Source organism: Gopherus evgoodei, chromosome 8 (genome assembly GCF_007399415.2).
Source record: "Gopherus evgoodei ecotype Sinaloan lineage chromosome 8, rGopEvg1_v1.p, whole genome shotgun sequence".
Classification (NCBI taxonomy): domain Eukaryota; kingdom Metazoa; phylum Chordata; order Testudines; family Testudinidae; genus Gopherus; species Gopherus evgoodei.
In genome coordinates, this window is record NC_044329.1 from 111,579,351 (window position 1) to 111,603,398 (window position 24,048).

General features: G+C 64.7%; 1 protein-coding gene and 1 pseudogene across 1 annotated transcript; both read left to right on the forward strand.

The window, feature by feature from the left end:
* The window catches only part of LOC115656804, a 45,539-nt pseudogene that overhangs the window by 9,389 nt on the left and 12,102 nt on the right, over window positions 1-24,048 (forward strand).
* LOC115656150 (lysine-rich arabinogalactan protein 19-like) lies at window positions 8,934-9,956 on the forward strand. The gene is made up of 2 exons (XM_030572480.1): window positions 8,934-9,177; window positions 9,224-9,956. Exons 1-2 carry the CDS (start codon window positions 8,981-8,983, stop codon window positions 9,936-9,938), a joined length of 912 nt encoding a protein of 303 aa, XP_030428340.1. The 5' UTR covers window positions 8,934-8,980; the 3' UTR covers window positions 9,939-9,956.

The window sequence follows — 24,048 nt, forward strand, 5'->3', positions numbered from 1 at the left end:
GCCCTGTGCCCCAGCCAAAGGGACCAGAGCCAGGACTTCCCTGGGAAGCATGAGAGCTGGTGGGGAGGGAATGGTGTGTGCCAGCGACTGTGTAGTGCAGCTGTGCACACACGATCCTGCCCCTCTGCTGCGCACATGCGGGTGTGCTCTGCACACACCCGTTCACAGGTGTTTGTGTGAGCTGCGGAGGAGAGGCGCTCGCGCTGGGTCAGGTCTTGGCTCCCGGCTCCATTCCTGCCCTGGGGCAGGTTGCTCCAGCACATGGGGCCATGTCTCTGCGTCCCTTGGGGATGGGGCATGCAGTGAAATGGAGAGGGGGAATTCTAGCCTCACACCAGGCAGGGTTTGATTAGCCGGCAGGACTCGCCGCACAGGGTGTCTCTGGGGCAAAGCGAGAGCTGGGCTGTTCAGGTGGCTACTGGAGTATTTGGTGTTATCGTGGCTAGTGCGAAGCAGTGCGTAGTCAGGGACAAAGCCAACCTCTCACGGTTGGAAACCAGGAGACCTGGGGGTGGAGTTCACCGCAGCTGCTCCTGCCGGGTCTGCGGCAGCTGGGCTGGGGCTGATGGGGGTCAGGGCGGGACGTGCCTGGCCATTGCGGGGCCAGGCTGTTTCCCCGGTGGCTTTGGGAGGAGCGGATCCGGCCAGAGCCCTGCCACTTTTAGCAGCCTGCCCCCGGATGACCAGCTCACGCCCAGCTGAACACCCTACCCTCATGCTGAGATCTCCCCTGAGCAGGCTGAGGAGCCAGCGACCCCATGGCCATTGCTGTTGGTTTGAGGTGGAGGGGCCCAGAGGCTGCGCACCCACTCTCGCATCACGCCAGTGGCTCGTTTGGCAGGGGCAGCTGCCATGGGCCTGGGTTCAGCTCCTGGCTCGCTGGGGGGCCGAGTGTGGGGTGGGGGATGTGCTGGAAGCACTCGGCCTCAGGTGGGCAGCGCCACAGGGCAGGGCCTTTAATGCAGTATAGGAGCCCCCAACGCACACGCCCTGCCTGCCTGTGCCCACCCCCAGGCCCTTGTTCTGTGGGGCGCCAGAGGGAGGCTGGCTTGCTGGCATTGAATGCCCCACAGATCACCAGGCTCTGATGCTTGCTGGCCTCTCCAGGCGCACCTCCCACCAACTTCCCAGCACAGGATCCCGGGCAGTGGGACACAGACTACCCTCGTGCTCACAGCTGGTCATGCTCATGAGCCCGTGCACTCACACACTGCCCTCGTGCACTCACGCGCTGCCCTGTGCTGCTCCTTGTGCGCTCACGCGCTGCCCCGTGCGCGTATTTGCTTCCTTTCTCCCTTTTGCCCTGGCACAGCTCCCTCCCAGCACCCCAGCCACTGCTTTGCACTTCCCTAAGCTTGGGGAAGCCCAGCACGGACACCTGAGTGTGCGTGGGGGGGCTGGCACGGACACCTGTGCGGGGGGAGCCCTGGCACCGACATGTGGGGGAGGCTGGCACTGACACCTGTGCCGTGGCAGGGAGCCAGGCAGACATGAGGTGCCAAATCCACTCTGGGTGAATCTTTAACAGCTTCCTGGAAAATGCCCAGGCCCAGCTCAGTTCAGGAAGGCAGCATGTGGGAGAGGATGGGGACTGGAATTCACCTGGCTGGCTCCCCACAGATCTGTTGATGCCCCTCAATCCTGCCCCGCCACCCCCTCTATCCCAGCCCTGGGCTCCCCACCCAGCCCCCATCCAGCCCCCATCCTTCTCTACATTGGACTTGTGACCTGGAGCCCCGTGGGGGTGGGGCAGGGCGAGAGCTGTCAGGGCTGAGGTGTGGCAGCCCACACCCCTCTTTGGGATGGGGTATGTCAGGGCCCCCCGCTGGGCGACTGCTCCCAGCTCTGCTCCCAGCAGTGCCTGGGGAATGGGGGCTCCCTGTGGTGCCCTGCCCCAGGCCGGAGGCCGTGGCTGCTGAGCTCTCGAGCCCATAAGGAAGGGAGCTAATCCCCTTGGATAGCCTCCAAGGCCATAGAAATAGCATCGTAAACCCGGCTGCAGTCGTGCCCCGGCCCTGCCCCCTAATCCTGCCAGCAGGTGCGTCCCCACCCCCCACCTGGCGCTGGGACTGCAGGCAGGGCCCAGTGTTCACCGTGGCAGCCTCTGACCCTGGCGAGGGTCTGTGCCAGCCTGGGGTGTCTGGCCATGCTGGGCTGCAGCTCTGGGAGTGGGAGGCCTTTCCAGGAGCTGCTGCGGTGTGGGGAGCTGCCTGCCCGGGGTGGTCACACTAGCCCCAGCCTCCCAGCTCATGGCCTCCAAGTCTGTGCTGCCCAGAGCCCTGGGTGGGGAGGCTGCCCCATGTCTCCGTGGAGCATTACCTGTGCACCCCATTGCACTGGCTGCACCAGGGCCGTGTCCCTGCCCCACGTGTTGCCTGTGTCCCTGCCCCCCACCCCGCATTGCACTGACCCTGGCTGCACCAGCACTGCATCTCTGCCCTGCCCAGTGCCCAGCTCCCCCAGCACCACATCTCTGCCCCACACAGTGCCTAGCCCCCCCCGCCAGCACTGCACTGTGCCCGGCTACCCCCTCAGTGCCATGTCTCTGCCCTGCTCGGCTGTGACGATGCGGTTCTGGCGGGACCCAACTGAGAGTGTCAATTCAGGACCAGTTGCTTAAACAGGGCAGTTCCAGCCCTAGGCTGGGGTTTTTCCGCCTCTAAGGCAAACTAAACGAGCCAGACAAAAAGGACTTTGGTCTCACCCCACTGGCTAACCACAAGTCACACAAGCAATTTCCTTAGACTCTCCAGTCTCCCCGTGTCACCACCAGTGCCACCCGTCCTGGGGATGAATGGTTATGAAAACCAACACCCCAGTAAAAGAAAACGGTTCTCTCGATCCCAAAGGATCAAGCCCTAGACCCAGGTCAATGTACACATCAGATCTTACCCACAAATCACGCTGTTGCCAATCCTTTAGAATCAAAAATCTAAAGGTTTATTCATAAAGGGAAGAAGATAGAGATGAGAGCTAGAATTGGTTAAATGGAATCAATTACATACAGTAATGGCAAAGTTCTGAGTTCAGGCTTGTAGCAGTGATGGAGTAAACTGCAGGTTTAAATCAAGTTTCTGGAGAACATCTCTCGCTGGGATGGGTCATCAGTCCCTTGTGTAGAGCTTCAGCTTGTAGCAAAGTCCCTCCAGAGGTAGGAAGCAGGATTGAAGACCAGATGGAGATGAGGCATCAGCCTTATATAGGCTTTTCCAGGTATAAGAACCTCTTTGTTCTTACTGTGGAAAATTACAGCAAAATGGAGTTTGGAGTCACATGGGCAAGTCCCTGCACACCCGGCTGAGTTACAAGGTGTATCTGCCTCCTCTCAATGGGTCAGTTGTGTAGCTGATGGTCCTTAATGGGCCATCAAGCAGGCTAGGCAGAGCTAACACCAACTTGACTGGGATGTTTCCCAGAAGCACAGCACAGATTAGAAATACAGACAGCATACAGCCAATACTCATAACTTCAACTACACAATGATCCATACATACAGACAGCATAATCATAACCAGCAACCCAGAACCTGGTCTTAGACACCTTATATAACCCCCTTTACATAAGATTTGGTGCCACTACAGGACCTTGGTTGCAAACCATGTTCTATATGGTCCCAGTTTATATCAGTAACGTCACACCATCTCCCCCAGCGCCGCATCTCTGCCCTGCCCAACACCCGGCTCCCCCAGCACTGTGTCTCTGCCCCATGCGATGCCTGCCCCCCCCCCACAGCGCTGTATGGTGCCAAGCTCCCCCAATGCCGCATCTCTGCCCCACGTCGTGCCTGCCTTGCCCTTCTCTGCCCTGTGCTGCATGGTGCCGAGCTCCCCCAGCGCCGCGTCTCTCCCCCACATGCCACCAAGGAGAGCCAGTGGCTGTGGGTCGGGGTTCAGGGGCTCCGGCAGAGCAGGGGTGAAGTGTGCAAATCTCGGTCCAGCCCTGGGAGCTGCTGCAGCCAGACTCCTCCCCCCAGCCCTGCGTGTGTGGGGCTTGTTCAGCACTCTAGGGGCAAGCTCGCTGCCAGCCCAGAGAGGGAGGCAAGGAGGATGGGCCCGATCCTCTGCCCCCTGCGGCACTGGAGGGGTGGGACCGGGGAGCCACGCCCAGGGTGTTTGTGCTGATGCCAGAGCAGGAGGAGGCAGGGCCTGTGCCCAGCCTTGAATCCCGTTGGCTCTTGGAGTCGGGGGCATAGAGGGGCCTGAGGACGACAGCCTACTGCCCCTGTGCCCAGCAAGAGGCCGGGCAGCGCAGGCCCGGGGACTGGTACCCCACTGCGGGAGGCAGCTCCTTGGGCCGCACTCCTGGCACGGATAGATCAGCTGGTGGGGCGGGAGAGAGGGCTGCCATCTCATCGGGGCACCACCCCCCCCCAGTGCTTTGGGGAGCTCTGGCCTGGGGGCGCTAGGGGGTGCTAAGGGGTCTTCAGGGAAGGTCCTGAGCACGTCGGGGCATTGGCACAGCTCCCCACTCCTATCCGAAGCTCTCCCGGGTCTGGTCCCCGTTCCCCTAGAGGGGCTGCGATGGGTTCCCAGGGAGCAGCCCCCACCTGCGCTGGGGGGTTGCCCCAGCCGATGGGGCCAGGGCGGGGGGGCTGATGGGTAAGGACGTTCTGTTTTGTCCTTGTAACCGTGGGCTTTGTTTGTTGTCCAGCCCTGCCAGCAGCGCTGGACTCCTGGGCAGCTGCCGGGAAGGGGGGGCAGGGGAAGGAGGGATCACTGACTGGAAGGGGCGGGAGGAGACGTTTGCGCTTCATCTGACTCTGAGTCCTGGCTCGGGCACCGGTGCCACCTGGGTGTGGGCGCCCCTGGCAAAGCCCAGGGGGAGTTAAGGACTAAGGGGCAGGCGCATCCCAAACAACCCACCCCCCACCCAGCTGCAGCACAGCGCAAACCACACTTGGCCAGAGCGTGCTGCCCAGAATAACAAGGGGCTGCCTAGGGGGGCCACTGGGGGATTTTCTGCCTGAATGCCCTGGGAAAATGGAGTCCACGCCAGTTGAATGGAAAAGTCAGCCCAGGGCTGGCTGTGCCTGGCACCGCCTCTGCACAGAGCCCCACTCTGCACCCACCCTTGGGGCTCACTGGTGCAACCAGGGATGGCATGACAGGAGCCTGACCGGGAGAGACCTTCGAGGGGAGGTGCCTGCAGTCAGGGCAGGCGAATGGCAGGGAGGGCCTGGCCAGTCTGTGCATGCGGCCCCAGCCTTGGCCCGCGAACACAGCAATCACCAGGCGCACTCAGCCCCCACATCTCTGCCAGAGCAGAGGGGGGCTGACCCGTCGCTGAGGGGGGCTGACCCATCCCAGGGGAGGTCTCGTTCTTGTTTCTGACAGTGGTTTCACTCTCCCCGCCTGCATCTTTATCAATGTCTCTGGAGAGTCTTGTTACCCGCACAAACATCCAGTCACTCCTGGAACCTCACAGAGGTCTTGGCCTCAACTTCCTGTGGCAGTGAGTTCCACCGGCTGATTGTGATTGCCTCTGAGTTCCCCTCTTTCCATTGAATTAAATGGCCTCCAGGTCTCATCCTGGGAGCAAAGCCCTTCATTTCCCATTTGTGTTTTGTTTAAAACTTCCCAGGGATGGATCAGGGTTTGTGATAAAAACTTGGTGAAAATCAGCACAAAAAAGTAACTCTTTAGGTTTGTGGGTAAATATCAGCATCCATCTTAGGGGCTGGGAGGCAAAAAAAAAGCAATGAGTGAGAACATTAGAGTACTGAAAGCAAAAGCAGGTGAAGGCTGTGGTGTATTTCCTGGGCTAAGCTCTGCATGCACACTCCCACGCGTGTATCTTCCACGCCATTGCCTTACGCTGAGATAGCCTGGCCTTTACACATGGATTAGTTCCTTGTTTACACAAAGGTAGTTAACAGTGGAACCTGGATTATCTGAGCAGGATCGCACCTTCCTGGGCTGGATGGATCCAAACTGCGGGTGACAATCAGTGCCCCCTGGAAAGGACGGGCCATAGCTGGGAGTCGGGGGAACAGCTGGGCCCAGACCCCGTCTCTGGCCCAGTCGGTATTTTATAGACTTTGATGCCATCTCCTCTCTGAGGGCACCGTCCCAGTTGTGTTCCTGCTGGTTCCCGTTGCTCGTCTCTGACCCGCTCTAGCCCCTGTCGGGGTGGGGTGGCCGATGCTGCAGGTGGCTTCCAGCTGAGGCCGCCTTACTGATTTCTAGGGTTTGGGTAGTGGGGACTGTCGTTCCCCTCCCAGTCTGTGGTTTGGGGTCAGAACAAGCACTGGCGCTGTGTGACCCAGCCATACCCAGCACGGGGGCAAGAGGGTGACGTGCCCGGGCTGAGCACGGATCGCTGCGCCGTGGCTGTTTGCATGTTTCCTCGGGGCATCTGACGGGAGCACGGGAGGGAGGGAGCACGGGGTGTGGGTGTTGCAGAGGGGTGCCCCGTGCCAGTGCCACAGCTCGGATGCAGGTGGTGACGGCTTTACAATTAGCATTTTGGGTCACCCACCTCCCCGTCCCCTGGCCATTTCCTTGCTTCCCGGCCATGCGCTGCTGACTTCTCTCTGGCTTTGCCAGAGCTGGTGAGTGGGGGGTGGGCCGGGGCCAACCTGGAGGCCTGTGCTGCCTGGAGAGCTGGCACCCACGTGTCCCTGAGAGTGACAGCCCAGAGGTGGCCCGTGCCCATACATGTGTGCTGCTGACGTGTGATCGTGTGGCCCCCTCCGCCCACTCCCGGACCCCAGATGGTCTCCAGAAAGCCCAGCCCCCTTCCACGGTCTGTCATTCACGCCTCGCTGGGCACCTTGGACGCATTCTCCCGAAAGGGAGCTTGGCTGCCTCCTGCCTGCCCGGGAACAGCTGGGGTGCTCCGAGCTAAGCGGGGGGGCACGTCAGCGCCAGGCGGCCGGCACAGAGACATGTCACGGGGAAGAGAGGGACCCCCGGCATGACCCCTCCGCTGGGCAGGCACTGGGTGGGCAGACAGCCCCCAGCGTGAGCAGGCCAGGGCACTGGCAGAGCCGCCCCACGGAGGGGGCAGCTGGTGATGTGAGGAGCTGGGTGAAGGGCTGGAGGGGAGCCCAGGGTGCCAGGGAGGTTGGGGAGCTCGGGCTCCCCAAACCACTGAGCAGAGCCCGCCTGGGAGCCAGATGGCCGGGCTGATGGGCAATGACCTCGCCAGACGTTGCCATGGAGACAAATGTGATGTCGCAAGTGGGGCCTGATGATGTCAGGAGAAGAGACGAAACAGCCGGCGCGGGGCTCCTGTTCCACACGGACCCCTGGGGTGGGCGGGGCTGCAGCTCGCTAGGGAGCCCCTCACCCGACCATGTGGTCCCTGCCTCTGCAAGGGGCAGCCGCAGAGCCGGCCCTGCAAACCCAGCAGGCAGCCCGCAGGCACTAGAGTGAGGGGCAAGATCCTCGAGAGACGCTCTGAGCCCCCAGGGGGTGGGGCGGAGCAATGCCCGGGTGCATCCTCGGTCTGTCCTGGGCACCGGGCAGCTCCTCTCTGGGCAGTGCTGGAGCCTCCGTTCCCCACAGGCCTTCCCACGCGCCCTTGCCCCCCAGCCCTGGGACCTGTCAGCTGCACTGCCCCGGGCGGGGCTGGACAGTGCGTCGGCCCCTAGGCCGGTGACCCTGGTGTGTCCTTAGTGTGCGTTGGGCACCAGTGGCCTGCACATCCTGGGCCAGGCCTGCCCAGATCTTCCTCACCCAGCACCCCAGCACCAGCCCCTCGCTGCTCTGTGTGCCAAGATCAGGGCCCTCAGGCTGCCCTTCCTGCAGCCCCCCACCCCTCTCTGACCTGCTCACCCCCCCCCCACCGCACCCCTCCAGCCCCTTTTGTCTCCTCCCATTGTCCTGGCAGCACAAGCCCCCAGCCACTCCCGCTCAGCTCTCTGCCACCCTGGCCAGGGGCAGTTTGGTAACAACAGGTCTCGGCCTAGCTCTGATTTACCGACGGTCAGTGGCGCTTACACTACCAGGCACGTGACATCACCTCCTTATTCCTTATTTAATCTCCCTCATTTCTTGTTGTAACTTAATTATTCGCCATGTTTAGCAGTGGCCACTTACAGCTCAACGCTAGCGTAGAAACCAGCCCGACCCAAGCAGTGACCCCGGCTTCTAGGCTGCCCGTGCCAAGCCAGTCCCTGCTAACTCCTGCCCCTCGCCATCTGCCTCTGCATGTTCCCCTCCCGTTACCTGCCTGGCTCGTTCCGTCCCAGCCAATGCAGCACTGCAGCCCGAGGCTACCGGCACCGAGCAGCACATGGCCCCCGGCCAGACCTGGGGTTCTGGGGCAAGTTCCTTATTCTATAGGCTAGTAAAACTGAAACGGCACGTGCTGGAGCCATGCTGGGAGGCTCAGGACCTGCATGTGGGAAACTGGCCTGGACACAGAGAGCGCCTGGTGTCGCCGCTTGCCCCCCAGAACGTGCCAAATAGACAGGAGAAATCTGGGTGCCCCCAAGCATCACCTCTGCAACGTATCCAGTTTGGGGGGGATAGTGCCCCCCAGTCTCTGCCCCGGTGCCCACCCGCAGGAGGAGGAGACGTTAAAGGAATGTGACCAGTGAGCTGGGCCGAGTCAGGCCACAGCCCTGTGCCCCCGGATGCTGGCTGCCTGTGTGGCACTGGGTGCCGGCTGCCCGCTCTTGCAGGGGGCTGGAGGTGAAGTCGCTCCTGTCCCAATCTCTCTCTAGCCCGCTTTGCCCTCCAGTCCCACCTTCTGCTCCTCTCCCTGCACTGGTGGATGCCAGTGTAAGTGCCTGGGCAGATGGGCTCACAGCGGCTGCTCCCTCACCAAGAAGGCTGGTCCCCGAGGGGCAGGCTTGGAACCAGCTTTCTGGGCTAATGAGCCACGTCTTCATTAATGGGGTGAGGAGCCGCTTGCCCCCTGGGGGCTCAGAGGCAGTTGTGCTGAGTGCCATGCCTGGCATCCCTCTGTGCCATGCCTCCTCCTGCCACGTCTTCTCCTGGCACGCCTCCTCCCGCCACCCTATGCCCCTGCCATGCCTCCTCCCGCCACCCCATGCTCCTGCCATGCCTTCTCCTGCCACGCCTCCTCCTGCAACCTCATGCCCCTGCCATGCCTCTTCCCGCCACCCCATGCTCTTGCCACACCTCCTCCCGCCACATCTCCTACCATGCCACCTCCTGTCACACCTTCTCCTACCACCCCATGCTTGTGCCACGTCTCCTCCAGCCACCCCATGCCCCTGCCATGCCTCCCCCTGCCATGCCTTCTCCCGCTGCCCCATGCTCCTGCCACGCCTCTTCCCGCCATGTCTCCTCCTGCCATGCCACCTCCTGTCACACCTCCTCCCGCCACTTCATGCTTGTACCACATCTCCTCCCATCACCCCGTGCTCCTGTCACACCTTCTCCAGCCACCCCATGCCCCTGCCACGCCTCCCCCTGCCATGCCTTCTCCCGCTGCCCCATGCTCCTGCCACACCTCCTCCTGTCACACCTCCTCCCGCCACTCCATGCTTGTGCCACATCTCCTCCCATCACCCCGTGCTCCTGTCACACCTCCTCCTGCCACCCCATGCCCCTCCCACACCTCCTCCTGCCATGTCTCCTCCCGCCACCCCATGCCCCTGCCACGCCTTCTCCTGCCATGTCTCCTCCTGCCACTCCATGCTCCTGCCACGCCTCCTCCAGCCCCCTCATGCTCCTGCCATGCCTCCTCCTGCCATGTCTCCTCCTGCCACCCCATGCCCCTCCCACACCTCCTCCTGCCATGTCTCCTTCCGCAACCCCATGCTCCTGCCACGCCTCCTCCTGCCATGTCTCCTCCCGCCACCCCATGCCCCTGCCATGTCTCCTCCCGCAACCCCATGCTCCTGCCACGCCTCCTCCTGCCATGTCTCCTCCCGCCACCCTGTGCTCCTCCCACCATGCCTCCTCCCTGACGCCGGGCACCAGCACTACTGGGACACGGGGCTGGAGGAGCCTCAGGGCTGAGCCCATCTGGCAGCCCCTGTGTGCCTAGGAGCCCAGAGTCTCTGCATCCTTGGGGGACGTTGCACCCCATGCCCCACAGGCTGGGGGCTCAGTCCCCAAGTCACCAGGTTTGCATACGTACCCGGTGCGCATGCGCACGTCAGGGGATGTCACCGACTCGCTCTAGCTGCTCACTGCCTGCCCCCCACTGTAGTTGGCAGCCCCCCCGGTCTGCACCACATCCACAGGCCCAACACCAGCCGTCACCCTGCAGTGTGCTCCTGCCCCTGCCCCCAGCTCCTGCTCCCAGCAGCACTGCCGGGCAGACACCCTGGAACAGGTGGGCCAAGGCCGGGGCAGGCAAGGGCAGGGGATTTATATAGCAGCAGGAATCTGCACACGGTGTGGAGCCGGCTGGGCCAGGACACGGACACGGGGCCCCGAGCCAGGGGCTGCCCCATGGAGCCAGGCCAGGGTGACCTGAGCGGCATCAGCCTCAGCACGGGGGGTGTTGGCAGTGCCCCGGGGACAGGCTGGGCCAGAAGCCCCCATGCGAGAGGGCTGGCAGGAGGGGGAGTGAGGGAGGGGCAGGCTGAGGGAGGGTGGTTGGAGGCTCAGGCTCAGCAGTGGCTGGTGAAATAGTCCAGTGCCCGCAGCCCTGGCGCCGAGCTCTGATGACTTGGGTCTAAGCTGATTCTCCATTCCCCACCGTCGCCCTCGCCTGCCTGTGGCGGGGAGTTCCCCAGGCCGGTGCTGTGTGCCAGGGAGATGGGGCAGCGGGGTGGGGTGCCAGGAGCAGTGACTCCGTAGTGAGAGCGAGGCTCTTTCCTGGCTTTGGGCTCCTTACAGCACTGACCGAGCCCCTGCCTGTGGCCAGTGGCTCCAGGGGGGCAGGCGTCGGAGGGGCAAAGCTAGGCGATGGGTGGCCAGCTCAGCCAGGAGAGGGATGTCAAAGGAATGGGGTGAGCCGTGGGACTTTTCCCGGCAGGGTGGGGCCAGCAGCCCCAGGCAGGGCCAGGCCCTGAGCACTGGGGTGCAGAGGGGCAGGTCTCCAGCAAGGTCCCATCCTGCCCCTCTCTCCTGGGGTCTCCGGATTCCTGTGGCAGGATAGGGGGGCACTGGTAAGGGCCATCTTTCTTGGGGGAGAGGGAGCTGAACGCCGGCTTGGAGACAGGGTCACCCCGATGCCAGCTGCTCTCGTGGGCACAGGTGAGGTGGCCAGCAGCCCCCAGCACCCTGCACTGCACAGCCCCAGGTAGATGCTGTGGGCCCAAGCAGGGACGGTGTGGGGAGGGAGCTCTGCCAATGCAGGGGGGAGGGGCTATGAGCAGCTGGGTCCCACTAATGAGGCTTCATTAAGGCCAAACTATGCTGGCTGCACAGCCCGGAACGGGAGGCACACCCTGCTGGCAGCTCTGGTCTCACGGGAGTGGGCGCCCAGCCTGCCATTGCCCGGCTGTCAGACCAGTGCCCTGGAGCAGAGCCCAGCTGGATGGGGCAGGTCTTGGGGGGTTCTCAGGGGGCAGAAGCGTCTCTGGCCCTTGCAAGCGGAATCCCTATGAGCCTCAGACCCCGACCCGCCAGCCCCTCCTGGAACCGAGCTGCCCCGGTGCCGTCCTGGGGGAGCCCAACAGGCCGCCAGACCCCTGCGCCGCTCACGCCAGTTTAGCAAAGGGCCCCGCAATGCTGAGACCAGAGCTGCCAGCAGGGGGCAACCCTGGGCTGAGTCCCTTGGGGCCCGGCCAGGATCCTGGGGAGCTGGGAGAGAGATGGCGAGTCAAGCTCCCCCTGCCCCCAGCTGGGACCCCTCACTCCCGACCCACCGCCCCCTGCTGCCCTAGACCTGCCCCCCAGCTCTGCTGGGGCCCCTCAATCCTTACCCACAGCCCCCTACTAAGCCAGCCCTGGCTCCCCCCCAGCTCTGCAGGGGCCCCTCAATCCTGACCTCAGGGAGCCCTCTCTGTCCCTGTCCCTAAGTCTGTCTGTCCCTGTGTCACAGAGTGTGGGGGCGTCAGGGCCCTGCACCCCCCACTTCCTGCCATTCCCCGGGATTCTCAGGCAGCCAGTAACACAGACAGTTTATTAGACGACAGGAACAGTTCAAAACAGAGCTTGTAGGTACAGAGAACAGGACCCCTCAGCCAGGTCCATCTTAGGGGGTGGAGAGCTCAGACCCAGGCTCTGGGCCTCCCCCACCCACCCACCCAGCTCCAAACTGAAACTCCCTCCAGCAGCCTCCCCCCCACCCAGCCCCGTGGCCCCTGCAGCCTTTGTCCAGTTTCCGGAGCAGAAGGTGTCACCTGGCCCCAACCGCCTCCTGGGCTCAGGTTACGCAGGGCACCGCCAAGTGTCATCGCTCAGCGAAGTCAGCCCCTTATTCCCCATCCCCATCTGGGATCAGTGCAGACAGTAACCTCGTAAAACTCCCACACAACATTCCCAGGTTAATGTTCCCTTCTCGGTCACACCCTGCCCCTAAGTCTGTCACCAGCAGGGACCAGGAAAGCCTTCTCCCCAGGGAGTAGGGGAAAGGGGGAAACTGAGGCAAGGAGGCGGGAGCTGCAAGGGGTTGGTGGTCTCGCCCTTTGGGAATGCTCTTGACCAAGTAACAGGCTGGAGACACTGGTGATAGGAGTGGTGGGGCCTGATCCGGATCTGACCCCTGTGGGGGCACCGGAGAGCAGGATCGGGGTGGCCAAGGAGCTGTCTGGCTCCCCAGTGCTGCATGGGGTCTGGTGGGGGAGGGAGTAGCCTGCACACCCATGGCACTTGGAGATTGTGAGTGACGCTCCCCCCATCTCACAGTCCCTGGGGTGCAGCCCCCATGGGGAGCTGGCTCGCTGACTGCGCTTCGCTCTGGTGCTGGAGCCCTGTCCTGAGCTCTGGCCACCACCCTGCCGACCCTCGCTGCCCCGGCCGGAGAGTGGCTGCTTCGGGGGACGGCTGCTGGGTGTGCCATGGCCCCGAGCCAGGGGCTTGTGCCAGCGGGGGCTGGGGGGCGGGGGAGCCCTGGGCACTGCCAGCCCCCTTGCTGGGGCTAGTGAGAGAGCCGAGCCGGGGGGGGCCGCGCTGCGCCGGAGGAGCTGAGCCGAAAGTAATGCCAAGTCCCCAAGCAAGCGAGCGCGGAGCACGCGGGGGAGGGGCCGGGGCCGCTCGCTCGCTGGCCGCCCTGAGCCCAGGAGTGTGAATGAAGCTGCAGAAGAATAGCGGCTCCGGGAGTCTCCCCCAGGATGGCGGGCGCCGGCGGCCAGCCCCCTCCCTGCCCCGCTGAGCAGGTCAGTGGGGAGCCGGGTGGGGGAACGGGCCCCAGGTGCGGGGCGCAGCCCAGCTCTCCCTCACAGCCCCTTTGTGCCCGCGCCAGGCTGAGGAATGGCATCGTCCCTGCCCAACTGGCCGCAAGGGACGGGCCTGGGGGTCGCATGGGCGGATGAGTTGCTCAGCCCTGCCCCGGCTCTGGGGGGTGTCTCAGGGCAGAGAGGTGCAGAATGGCACAGCCCCCCGGCTGGCTTCCTGGGGCAGCAGCCGTCCCCAAGCCGAGAGCCAGCTGTGTCCAGCTGGGGCCTGGCTCCAGGCCATGCGGGCCCCTGGGCTGGCCGGGGGGAGTCGCCTTCCCCGGCTTCTCTCGCCAGCGTCACCAAGTCGAGTCACCTCCCCCAGACCAGGGCACTGACTAGATCCCAGCACGGCCGTGTGGGCAACCTGTGAACGGCCCCCTCCCCGTCACACCGGGTCCCTCCCCCATCACACCCAGCCCCCTGTCCTGTCACACCCACCCCATCACACCCAGCTCCCTCCCGTCACACCCAGCTCCCTCCCCTGTCACACCTACCCCATCACACCCAGCCCCCTCTCCTGTCACACCCAGCTCCCTCCCCTGTCACACCCAGCTCCCTCCCGTCACACCCACCCCATCACACCCAGCCCCCTCCCCTGTCACACCCAGCTCCCTCCCCTGTCACACCCAGCTCCCTCCCGTCACACCCACCCCGTCACACCCAGCTCCCTCCCCTGTCACACCCACCCCATCACACCCAGCTCCCTCCCCTGTCACACCCAGCTCCCTCCTGTCACACCCACCCCATCACACCCAGCTCCCTCCCCTGTCACACCCAGCCCCCTGCCCTGTCACACCCACCCCATCACACCCAGCCCCCTCTCCTGTCACACCCAGCTCCCTCCCCTGTCACACCCACCCCATCACACCCAGCCCCCTCTCCTGTCACACCCAGCTCCCTCCCCTGTCACACCCACCCCATCACACCCAGCCCCCTGCCCCATCACACCCAGCCCCCTCCCCTGTCACACCCACCCCATCACACTCAGTTCCCTGCCCCACCACACCCAGCCCCCTCCCCATCATATCCAGCCCCCACCCCATCACATCCAGCCCTCTCCCCCATCACACCCAGCTCCCCGTCACACCCATCCCTCATCACACCTCGCTCCCTCCTGGCCCCAGTGCTGTGGGCTCCCGCACTCTCCCATCACTGAGATGCAGCCAGCTCTGGGCTGGAACGCAGCAGCCCTTTAACAACCGTGAATCTGCATAGGAAGTTAAGGCCAATCCAAGGGGAGCAGCAGGGGCTGGGGTATCTGGGGAGCTTCTCACTGGGAACGTGGGGAGGATCGAAGCCCAGGGCCCTAATGGGAAACCTGAGCTTCCCCCATACTGCCCGGGTAGTTGGGACATGGCACAACCTGGCTGCAGGAGGTGGCAGGCTGGCACAGGAGGGCCCCCTTGGTGCAGCTCCCTTCCCCCCAGCCAAGCTGGGGGATGCCCCTGGGGAGTGGCTACTGGGGGAGGGGCTGGGAAAGGGCTGTTTAGAAACATTTAATTAGCATCTATTTATACCTCACTGGCCCCCCGCAGCTCTCTGCCTGTGACCTCACAGCCAGCCCCATGGAAACCAGCTGTGATGTTGGTGCCAGAGGCGGATGATGTCGGGGGCGGGGGGGGGGGTCTTGATGCCCAGAGCACCCGGGTCTGAGCTGCCCGAGTCCCTGGCCTGGCGGGTGCCCCCAGCGAGGCTCAGAGCGACCCCGGCACAGGGAGGGGGCTGCTGGTCCGGAGCCTGGGCCTGGCGACCCTGGTGGGAATCTGGGGTAATGCCCTGGGGACCCTGATGGGAGCGGGGGCCAGGCCTGAGTGGGATGTGCTGGCAGAGCAGGGGCCTGGGCAGACAGCACTGGGAGCTGGGAGGCCAATCAGCCATTGGGGCAGGCAGGGCAGGGCAGGGGGCTGGTCCCAGAACCCCAGCCCTGGCAGAGGGTTCCCCAGCCATGTGTTGGGCAGCTCCATATGTGGGGCTTTATGCTAATTATTTAATGAGCCAATTTGCATCTAGTTCCCATAGAACTGTACTTTTCAGCTTCAGAAGCCAGGCCGTGTCAGCGCAGAGCCAACCCCGTGGCACCTGCGGGCCCAGTGCCCACCCGCAGAGCCCACCCCAAGCGGGGTGCTTCCCACGGGGGCTTGAGCAGGCCAGTCTCCCTGCGCCAGGCGGGCTCGGTGTCACGGCAGAGTCTGCCTGTGATGTGGGTGCTGGAACTGAGCCCCCCCCCAGCTCAGCTCATGGGGCCCCCACTGTGCGCTGGCTGGTACTGACTGACCCGCCACTGGCGGGCAGGAGTCACCAACCGGGCCCTGGGGGGGTGGGGAAGGGGCCTGCCAGCTGGGTAGGAGCATGGCCAGGGAAACCCAGGGGGTGGGGCTCAGTGGGGGGCACTCTCCCCCCACAGGCAGTGCTGGCACTAGGGGGCGCTGTGCTGCAGGGAGCGGGGCAGGGGCTCAGTGGGGGGCACTGGCCCCCCAGGCAGTGCTGGTCCCAATGACCAGGATAGCACTAGGGGGCACCTCTCTGGCTTGCAAGGAGCTTTCTGCCTCTAGTGGCCCTACGGCCCAGTCCCTCACAGCCTTTGTCCCTTTCCTCCAGTGCCACATTGTCCACCCACCCGGGGCAATCCTGGCTCCAGGCACTTCACGCTGGGGCTGCAGGTACTCGGGAGTAGTGGGGTTTCCATTTCCTCTCCTGCCCCACGTCACAGTGCTGGGTGCTGGCAAACTGCAGCTGCCTTGTCCCACCCCAGAGCTGGCTGCATTTCAAGGCTGGCTGCTGGAGAGCACCATAGAAAGCCTGGCAGTTCGGTTTGAGAGTGTTCAGGGATCTTCCGGCAGTCAGGGTACTAGAGAAATCCACATGGCCAGAGCGAGACGCTGAACTGCGCCTTGTGTGTGTTTGTGTGTGCGTGTGTATGTGCATGTGTGTGTCTGTGTGTACACGTATATATGTGTGCACGTGTGTGTGTGCGTGCATGCACACTGGGGAGGGGGAGTGGTATGCCTTGTGTTGGGAAGAGTCTGGGAAGATAGGACGGACTTCTGGCACGTTGACCCCTCCATCCCCCATCCCACCGGTTGCACTGGGATCCACCCTGTGCCATCACACCCAGATCCACTCGGCACCATCACTTGAGGATCTGCCCTGCCCCATGACCCCGGTTGTGAGCCCGGGCTGGCACATGCAGTATGTCACTCACCGAGCAGGGTTTGTGCTCTCCCTGGTCCTTAGCATGGTGCCAGTAACGTCCTGGGGTGGCCAGGAGAGCCAGGGCTGGACTCCCAGTGCCTGGGTGTGGATCCAGAGGGAATCCTGATCCTCCCCCTGTGGCGCCTGGGGTGACTCCAGCGTGAGACGTGGCTGTGAACTGGGGCAGTCTGGCCTAGTGACCTGCACTGGGGTCGGGTCAGGGCTGACTCTGGCCCAGGAAAACTCATGATTGCAGACGTTGAGCCAGTCCCTGCTGCTGGGAGTCGGCATGGCTGCCTGGAGCCCTTAGCGGATTGCCCCATCTGCCCAGACTCCAGCCCCGGGTGAGGGGGGAGCGGGCACGGCCAGGCGGGGCTGCCTAGGGCAGGCGTGTGGGGAGCAGGTGCCGTGACAGGATCCGAGCCAGGAAGGCTGGTTGCTGTTTCCTGCTGAACCTGAGGCCAGACCGGGGCTGTGTGTGCTCCAGCCCTGTCTCACCCTCCATCTATGGGGCCATCCCCAGCGGGCAGGGATGGGACACTAGGTGGGGAGGGCTCGAGTCACTGCAGAGAATGCTCTCCCGGGTGCCTGGCTGGGGGGTCCTGCCATGCTCAGGGTCTAACTGATCGCCCGGTTTGGGGTGGGGAAGGAATTTTCCCTGGGTCAGATTGGCAGAGACCATGCGGGAGTGGGGGTTGCCTTCCCCTGCAGCACAGAACACAGGGCACTCGCTGGTTCGAACGAGGGTAAATGGCAGATTCTCTGTACCATGATGGCCAGAGGTCGGAGTCTGTTACAGGAGGGGGGTGAGGGGCTGGGCCATGTGCGGGTCAGACCAGATCACGATGGCCCCTCCTGCCCTTTGAGCCGGGCTCTGTGACGGGCCGGTGAGCACACTGGGCTGTGATTCCCGCCTCGCCCTCCCGGGCTGCTCGTTGGGCCAGCCTGAGGGGGAGGGGTGTTCGGCGAAGGAGCCAGGACGCCCCCAGCCCATGTATGATGTCGGGCAAGTCCCTTCCCTCCGGGGCCTGCGGGAGGGCGCATGGCCCTGGCCCACCCCACCACCATCCGTGTGACTGGGGCTGACGGGCAGGGCGAGACTATGGCACCAGGGTGGGCAAAGGGCTGAGATGAGCTGGCTCCTGTGCGTGTGTACCTGCACCAGTGCATGTATGTGTGTGTGCACGTGTGTAAGCATGTGAGTGTGCATGCACGTGTGCATGTGTATACGTGTGTGCATGCACGTGTGTGCATGTATGTACATGTGAATGTGTGTGCATAGTGCTCATGAGTGTCCCTGCATGTGTGCACATGCACATGTGGGTGCACCCACTGCCATCAGCCAGACTCAGTCCAAGGGGCCTGGCTGTGAGCGAGGCCCAGAGCAGAGCCACCTTCGAGCCAGGCTGGTGCCAGGGACCACTGAATGCAATGACTCTGGTCTCACTGGGTGATGCTGATTGCTGGGTTCCCAGTGGGGACTGTGTTGTGACTGTGTGATGAGGGCCGTAGGCACAGCTCTGGTGTCCCATGGCATCTCATTGCCTGGGCATGACTGTGGCACCATCATGCCTCCCAGGACTTGGGCTCTGGGCCCCTCCCCCGGGGAGCAGAGCTTGGAGGCCCTGTCTGCCAGGGCAGGGGGGCAGATAGGGCCTCATGGCAGGGGCCTGGCACACTGGGTCTGACCCCACAGGCTGCTTTGCCCCCATGGCACAGCTGCCCCCAGGGTCATTGCCTGGGTCTGAACCAAACCCCTCAGGCCTCAACTCATGGGGGAGGCACCCAGCCCCTGGCCCAGGTGCACGGCTGCTGATTAGTCTGAACAACTGCCAGCCTCATTAGCGCTGCTTCCACTGCTCTGCAAATCAATCAGGCAATTAGCCTGCGCACGTGGGCTGCACCTCCTCTCCCAGCCAAGGGGTCAGGGCTGGCATGCCCCGTCTCGCAGAAGGGTGGGCAGCACCCAGGGAGAGCCACTTGCTGCACATCAGCCCCCAGCTCCCTGCCTGCAGGGGCAAGAGAGGCCCCGGCAGGGCAGAAGAAAGGCCCTGCGGGATGGAGGGGGACTGCATGGGCTGCAGGAGAGACGTGGGCAGCTGTTCCCACAGCAGAGACAAGCCGGAGCTGCGCTCCATCAGGAGCCCACGGCTCCATGCTGAAATGCCTGCGCAATTGGGCACCCAGGCATGTAAGCCCGGTAATGGGGCACGCAGCTGTGCGGCTCCGTCACATGCAGCCAGCTGGGCCCCCAGCCTCGTGTCTCGAGCTTGCCAGCAGGCACGGAACTCCTGGGGGTTGCGGTCACTTCCTGCCCCCCCAGGCCAGGCTCTCACAGAGCCCCCGTGGCACCCGCCATGGGTCAGCACTGAAGGCTCTGGGAGCGGCACAGCGAGGCATGGGCTGGCGGCCTAGTGATGTGTGGGGCTGGAGGGCCGCCTTGGGCCCCTGTGTGCAGCGGGGAGGGCCAAGGCTCTGCATGCCCCATGGCTGCATGTGGCAGGGCAGGGACTGGGGCCCTGGATGGGGCACTGGGACCCGCTGGGAATGGGGCAGACTGGGAGAAAAGAAGCCCGAAGCCCTTGTCCCCCCCCATGCCCTGTGAGCTGGGGAGCCGGGATCCCCGCTGGCTCTCTGTGGGTAGGACATCCCACCCGTCCCCCCCAGCCAGGCTAGGGCTCCGCTGGGGGGGGCGGTGCTGGGGGGGCTGGGCGGCTCTCAGCAGATGCTGGGTTTGGCTGAGCCATGCGGGATAAGTGGCTGCAGTGGCCCGGCTGCTCCGGGCGCTAATGGAATGACACGGTCCGGCGCCCCACGCGCCTGCGGCCGAGCCGAAGCGACGGCTACATTGGCAGAGCGCTCGCCGCAGCTGTTAGCCATCAGGAGGCTCACCCGTGGTGCAGGGGGAACGGCTGGAGTCCCCCAGTTCCCAGTGCAGGGCCGAGAGCTTGCCTGGAGACCCCGCCCTGTGCCCCCGGGGCAAGGAGATGTGGACAGGTCCCCTAAAGCCCTGGGGTGCCGTCTCCCTGCCCAGCCAGGCATGGGGGGCCTGGCCTGGGATCACTGCCAGGCCCACCTGGGAGCTGTGGCAGGGCCAGGGGCCCCTCCCCGTACATGGGCTCCACTGGGGTGGCTGGGCTGGGGGCCGCGCAGAGCAGGTGCTGCTCCGCAGGGGCAGAGCCAGGGGCGGATGGGGAGCAGCAGGTCGGCATGGTGGCGCTGTGTCTCTGGAGGGGGATCCTGTTTGCAGGACAGAGGGGCTCAGTCAGTGAGCAGGACGGGGTTCACCAGAGCTGGGGGGGGAGGGGCTCCCTGGCGCCCTTGGAGGCAAATCAGTTCCACCTGGGCCAGGGCACATGGAGCAGGTCCAGCCATGGTGAGTGAGGGCACCGGGGGGCTCGGCTCCAGGGGGCCCTGGTGCCAGGTGCCAGCCTGGCCCAGGGCGAGGTCACGGTGTGGGTGCCCCTCACTCACAGGAAGTTGCCTGCCCAGGGCCAGGGGTGCTGGGCCCCAGGCTGCCGCCAGCCGCAGCCGCTCCTTTGTTGGGCTCTGGTGTGAGGCTGCATTGTGCGCCCAACACAGTGCCGACACCGGCCGCCCTGCAGGAGGGGCCTTGGGCCCAAGACAAAGTGCCATTCTTGCCCCCAGAGAATGAGCTTGTTCTGCCTGTGCTGGAAGTGCCCACCTGGCACCAGGCACCCAGCTCCCGCCCTGGCACTGAGCACTTGGGGGTGCAAAGCTGGACGGGCACAAGCGAGAGCTCCAGTAATCTCCGCTGTGCGTTCACTGGGCAGGAGGTGCCAGGGACTCCTCTTGTCAGGGGGGTGGGGCTTGCGGGGCTGGCCTAGCGCTTCCCAAGGATTTTTTCACCCACCAGGAGCCGGTCTGGTCTCCCCTCTGGTGGTGCCTGGGGTGACCTAGCACCCAGGTGCCCCTCCTGACTCCACAAAAAGCGACAGAGAGTCCTGGGGCACCTTGTAGACTAACAGACGTATTGGAGCATGAGCTTTCGGGGGTGAATGACGTGTTTGAGGAAGTGGGTATTCACCCATGAAAGCTCATGCTCCAAAACGTCTGTTAGTCTGTAAGGTGCCCCAGGACTCTCTGTCGCTTTTTACAGATCCAGCCTAACACAGCTCCCCCTCTGATACTTCACCTCCTGACTCCGCCACTCTCCCAGCAGGGAGCTGGGGTGTGGGCCGGGTGCCAGACCCCTGCCTTGGCAGGGCACCCGCAGCCGTGTCCCCGTGGGCTCTGAGCATCAGCACGCAGGGCTCACTGGGCACGCTCGCCCATGGCCCATCCAGCCCCTTCTCCCAGCGCCGGCAATGCCCAGCACCACGTGTGGATAGGGGAGCAGGAACCCCGCAGCAGCAGATGGGGGATGATCCCCCACCCAGGGCCCATCCTGACCCTCCCGGCCAGGGGTCGGCTTCCGGACCCTGCCGTGGAGAGGGGCATCTGCCCCTTCCTGTGAACTGTGATGACTCTGGGCCCTGTGTCACCCTGACACACACCTCATCCCTTTTTGAGCCAAGTCTGTGACCTCGATGACTCCCTGTAGCAGCCAGTTCCACAGGCTAACACGTGCTGTATGGCAGCCGGTCTCAACCTTCCCCCGGCAGGGAGCTGGCTTGTCTTGCAGACCCCAACTTTCACCTCCCTTACAAGTGCCTTGCTCCCAAAATCAGCCCTGGACACAGAGTGTCCCAGCCATCAGCCCTGCTACATCTGACCCTGCAATGAGATAAGCGAATGACTGCTGAGACCCACTGCCCTGCCGACTGGGCCGGAGAAGGGGGGGGAGAGTGGGTCTCGGCCAGGGGTGCGTGTACCCCAGGGGGCCTGAGCTCCTCCAGAGGAAAGGGATGTGCCTGAGCGGCAGGAGAAGCACTAGCACAGTCGGGAGTTGTGTACACAGCTGTGTATGCTGCACATGGACACACAAGGCCAGTGTAATATTCCAACCGACTGATTTCTCCTGATTTGGCGGAATCGCCCAGTACCAGCGGCCCGGGCACATCTCTAGTTTAGTTCTGAGTTTGGATCAAGGGGTTTTTAAGTGAGGTGTAACTTGGGGGGTGCCAGACACATCAGCCTCTGCCCTAGATCCCGCTCCCCGAGTTGGGGTGGGAACCCAGGAGTCCTGCCCCCCCCCAGCCCCCAGGGCCAGCTTCCCCATCCCCTGGGTGCCCTCCCCTCTTGAGGTGTCACTTTGGCCCCCAGGGGATGTGGTGGGGGTCGGGGGGGGTCAATCCCCTCCCCCTGCGGCTCCAGGCTCACAGTGCCGGAGGCTCCAGCTACCCAGCGGGCCCCGCAGGCCAGGCGGGGGGGCAGTGGGAACAGAGGCGGCTTTGTGCTGCCTCTGCTCAGCCCTGCTTTGTATGAGCCGCAGCCTCCCGCTTCCCTGCAGCCGGGCGGGGGGGGACACAGCTGGGGGGCCACTGCCACCTCCCCCACCCTTCCCTGCAGGGCCGAGGTTCCCTTCCCCTCCCCCACCTCCTCCCTGCAGGGCTGGGGACCCCCTCCCCTCTCCCACCTCCTCCCTGCAGGGCCAGGGTGCCCTTCCCCTCCTCCTCCCTGCAAGGCGGGGAGCCCCCAGCATCTGGGGAGGAGGATTGGAGCAGCCATGGGAGCCGGGATGAGTGGAGGAGCTGGCTGCATAACACAGTATCTCCCCTCCCTAATTTCTCCCACGGGAGGGCTGTTTCCAGCTGGGCAGGGCCCGGGGGGTGGGGGCACCCCTTTGCTAATGGCACTTGCCCCCTCTCTCTGCAGAATGGTGCTGTCCCTGGGGAGGTGACCAAGCGAGATGAAAATGTGAAACGGGGCAACTGGACCAACCAGATTGAGTTTGTGCTGACGAGTGTGGGCTACGCTGTGGGGCTGGGCAACGTGTGGCGCTTCCCGTACCTCTGCTACCGCAATGGGGGAGGTGTGTGCCCCACTGCGGCCTGGCAGCTGGAGCAGGCGGGGCCAGCAGGGGGCGCTGGGCTGCGAGGAGTGGGAGGGGGACAGCAGGGGGTGCTGGGCTGCGGTGAGCAGACAGGGCCAGCAGGAGGCACTAGGCTTCGGGCTGGGTCAACAGGGGCCACTGGGCTGCAGGGAGCGGGTGGGGCCAGCAGGGGGCACTGGGCTGCGGGGAGCGAGTGGGGCCAGCAGGGGGCGCTGGGCTACGGGGAGCGGACAGGGCCAGCAGGGGGTGCTGGGCTGCATGGAGCAGGCGGAGCCAGCAGGGGGCGCTGGGCTGCGGGGAGTGAGTGGGGCCAGCAGGGGGCGCTGGGCTGCGTGGAGCAGGCGGAGCCAGCAGGGGTGCTGGGCTGTGGGGAGTGGGCAGGGTCAGCAGGGGGCGCTGGGCTGTGGGGAGCGGGCAGAGCCAGCAGGGGAGCACTGGGTTGTGGGCAGGGTCAGCAGGAGGCACTGGGCTGCGGGAAGCGAGTGGGGCCAGCAGGGGGCACTGGACTGCAGGGAGCAAGTGGGGCCAGCAGGGGGCACTGAGCTACAGGGCGCGGACAGGGCCAGCAGGGGGTGCTGGGCTGTGTGGAGCAGGCGGAGCCAGCAGGGGGCGCTGGGCTGCGGGGAGCGAGTGGGGCCAGCAGGGGGCGCTGGGCTACAGGGAGCAGGTGGGGCCAGCAGGGGGCGCTGGGCTGCGGGGAGCGAGTGGGGCCAGCAGGGGGCGCTGGGCTACAGGGAGCAGGTGGGGCCAGCAGGGGGCGCTGGGCTGCGGGAAGCGAGTGGGGCCAGCAGGGGGCACTGGACTGAAGGGAGCAAGTGGGGCCAGCAGGGGGCGCTGGGCTACAGGGCACGGACAGGGCCAGCAGGGGGTGCTGGGCTGTGTGGAGCAGGCGGAGCCAGCAGGGGGCGCTGGGCTGCGGGGAGCGAGTGGGGCCAGCAGGGAGCAGGTGGGGCCAGCAGGGGGCGCTGGGCTGTGGGGAGTGGGCAGGGTCAGCAGGAGGCACTGGGCTGCAGGGAGCAGGTGGGGCCAGCAGGGGGCGCTGGGCTGTGGGGAGCGGGCAGGGTCAGCAGGGGCGCTGGGCTGTGGGGAGTGGGCAGGGTCAGCAGGGGGCGCTGGGCTGTGGGCAGGGTCAGCAGGAGGCACTGGCCTGCAGGGAGCAGGTGGGGCCAGCAGGGGGGCACTGGGCTGAAGGGAGCAGGCGGGGGCAGCAGCGGGTGCTGGGCTGTGGAGAGCGGGCAGGGGCAGAAGGGGGGTGCTGGGCTGTGGGCGGGTGCAGAAGGGGGCGCTGGGCTGTGGGGAGTGGGGGAGCAGCAGGGGGGCTGGCACTGCAGGGCAGGGGCCAGCAGGAGGCGCTGGGCTGTGGGCAGGGGCCAGCAAGAGGCGCTGGGCTGCGGGGAGCGGGCGGGAGGCACCAGGGGGTTGGCACTACAGGGCAGGGCTGGCTCTCAGGGCCAGGGGGCGGCAGTGGGTCCCAGCCCTGCCCTCACCCTCTGTGCCTTGCCCCCAGGAGCCTTCATGTTCCCCTACTTCATCATGCTGGTCTTCTGCGGCATCCCCCTCTTCTTCATGGAGCTCTCCTTCGGGCAGTTCGCCAGCCAGGGCTGCCTCGGCGTCTGGAGGATCAGCCCCATGTTCAAAGGTGAGAGGG

Excerpts from the sequence above, each read along its gene's own strand:
- LOC115656150 (XM_030572480.1), top strand. The coding sequence starts at position 8,981 with ATGCCTCCTCCCGCCACCCCATGCTCCTGCCATGCCTTCTCCTGCCAC. Across the intron at positions 9,178-9,223 it reads TGCCACGTCTCCTCCAGCCA|CCCCATGCTCCTGCCACGCC; the intron begins CCCCATGCCCCT and ends CTTCTCCCGCTG.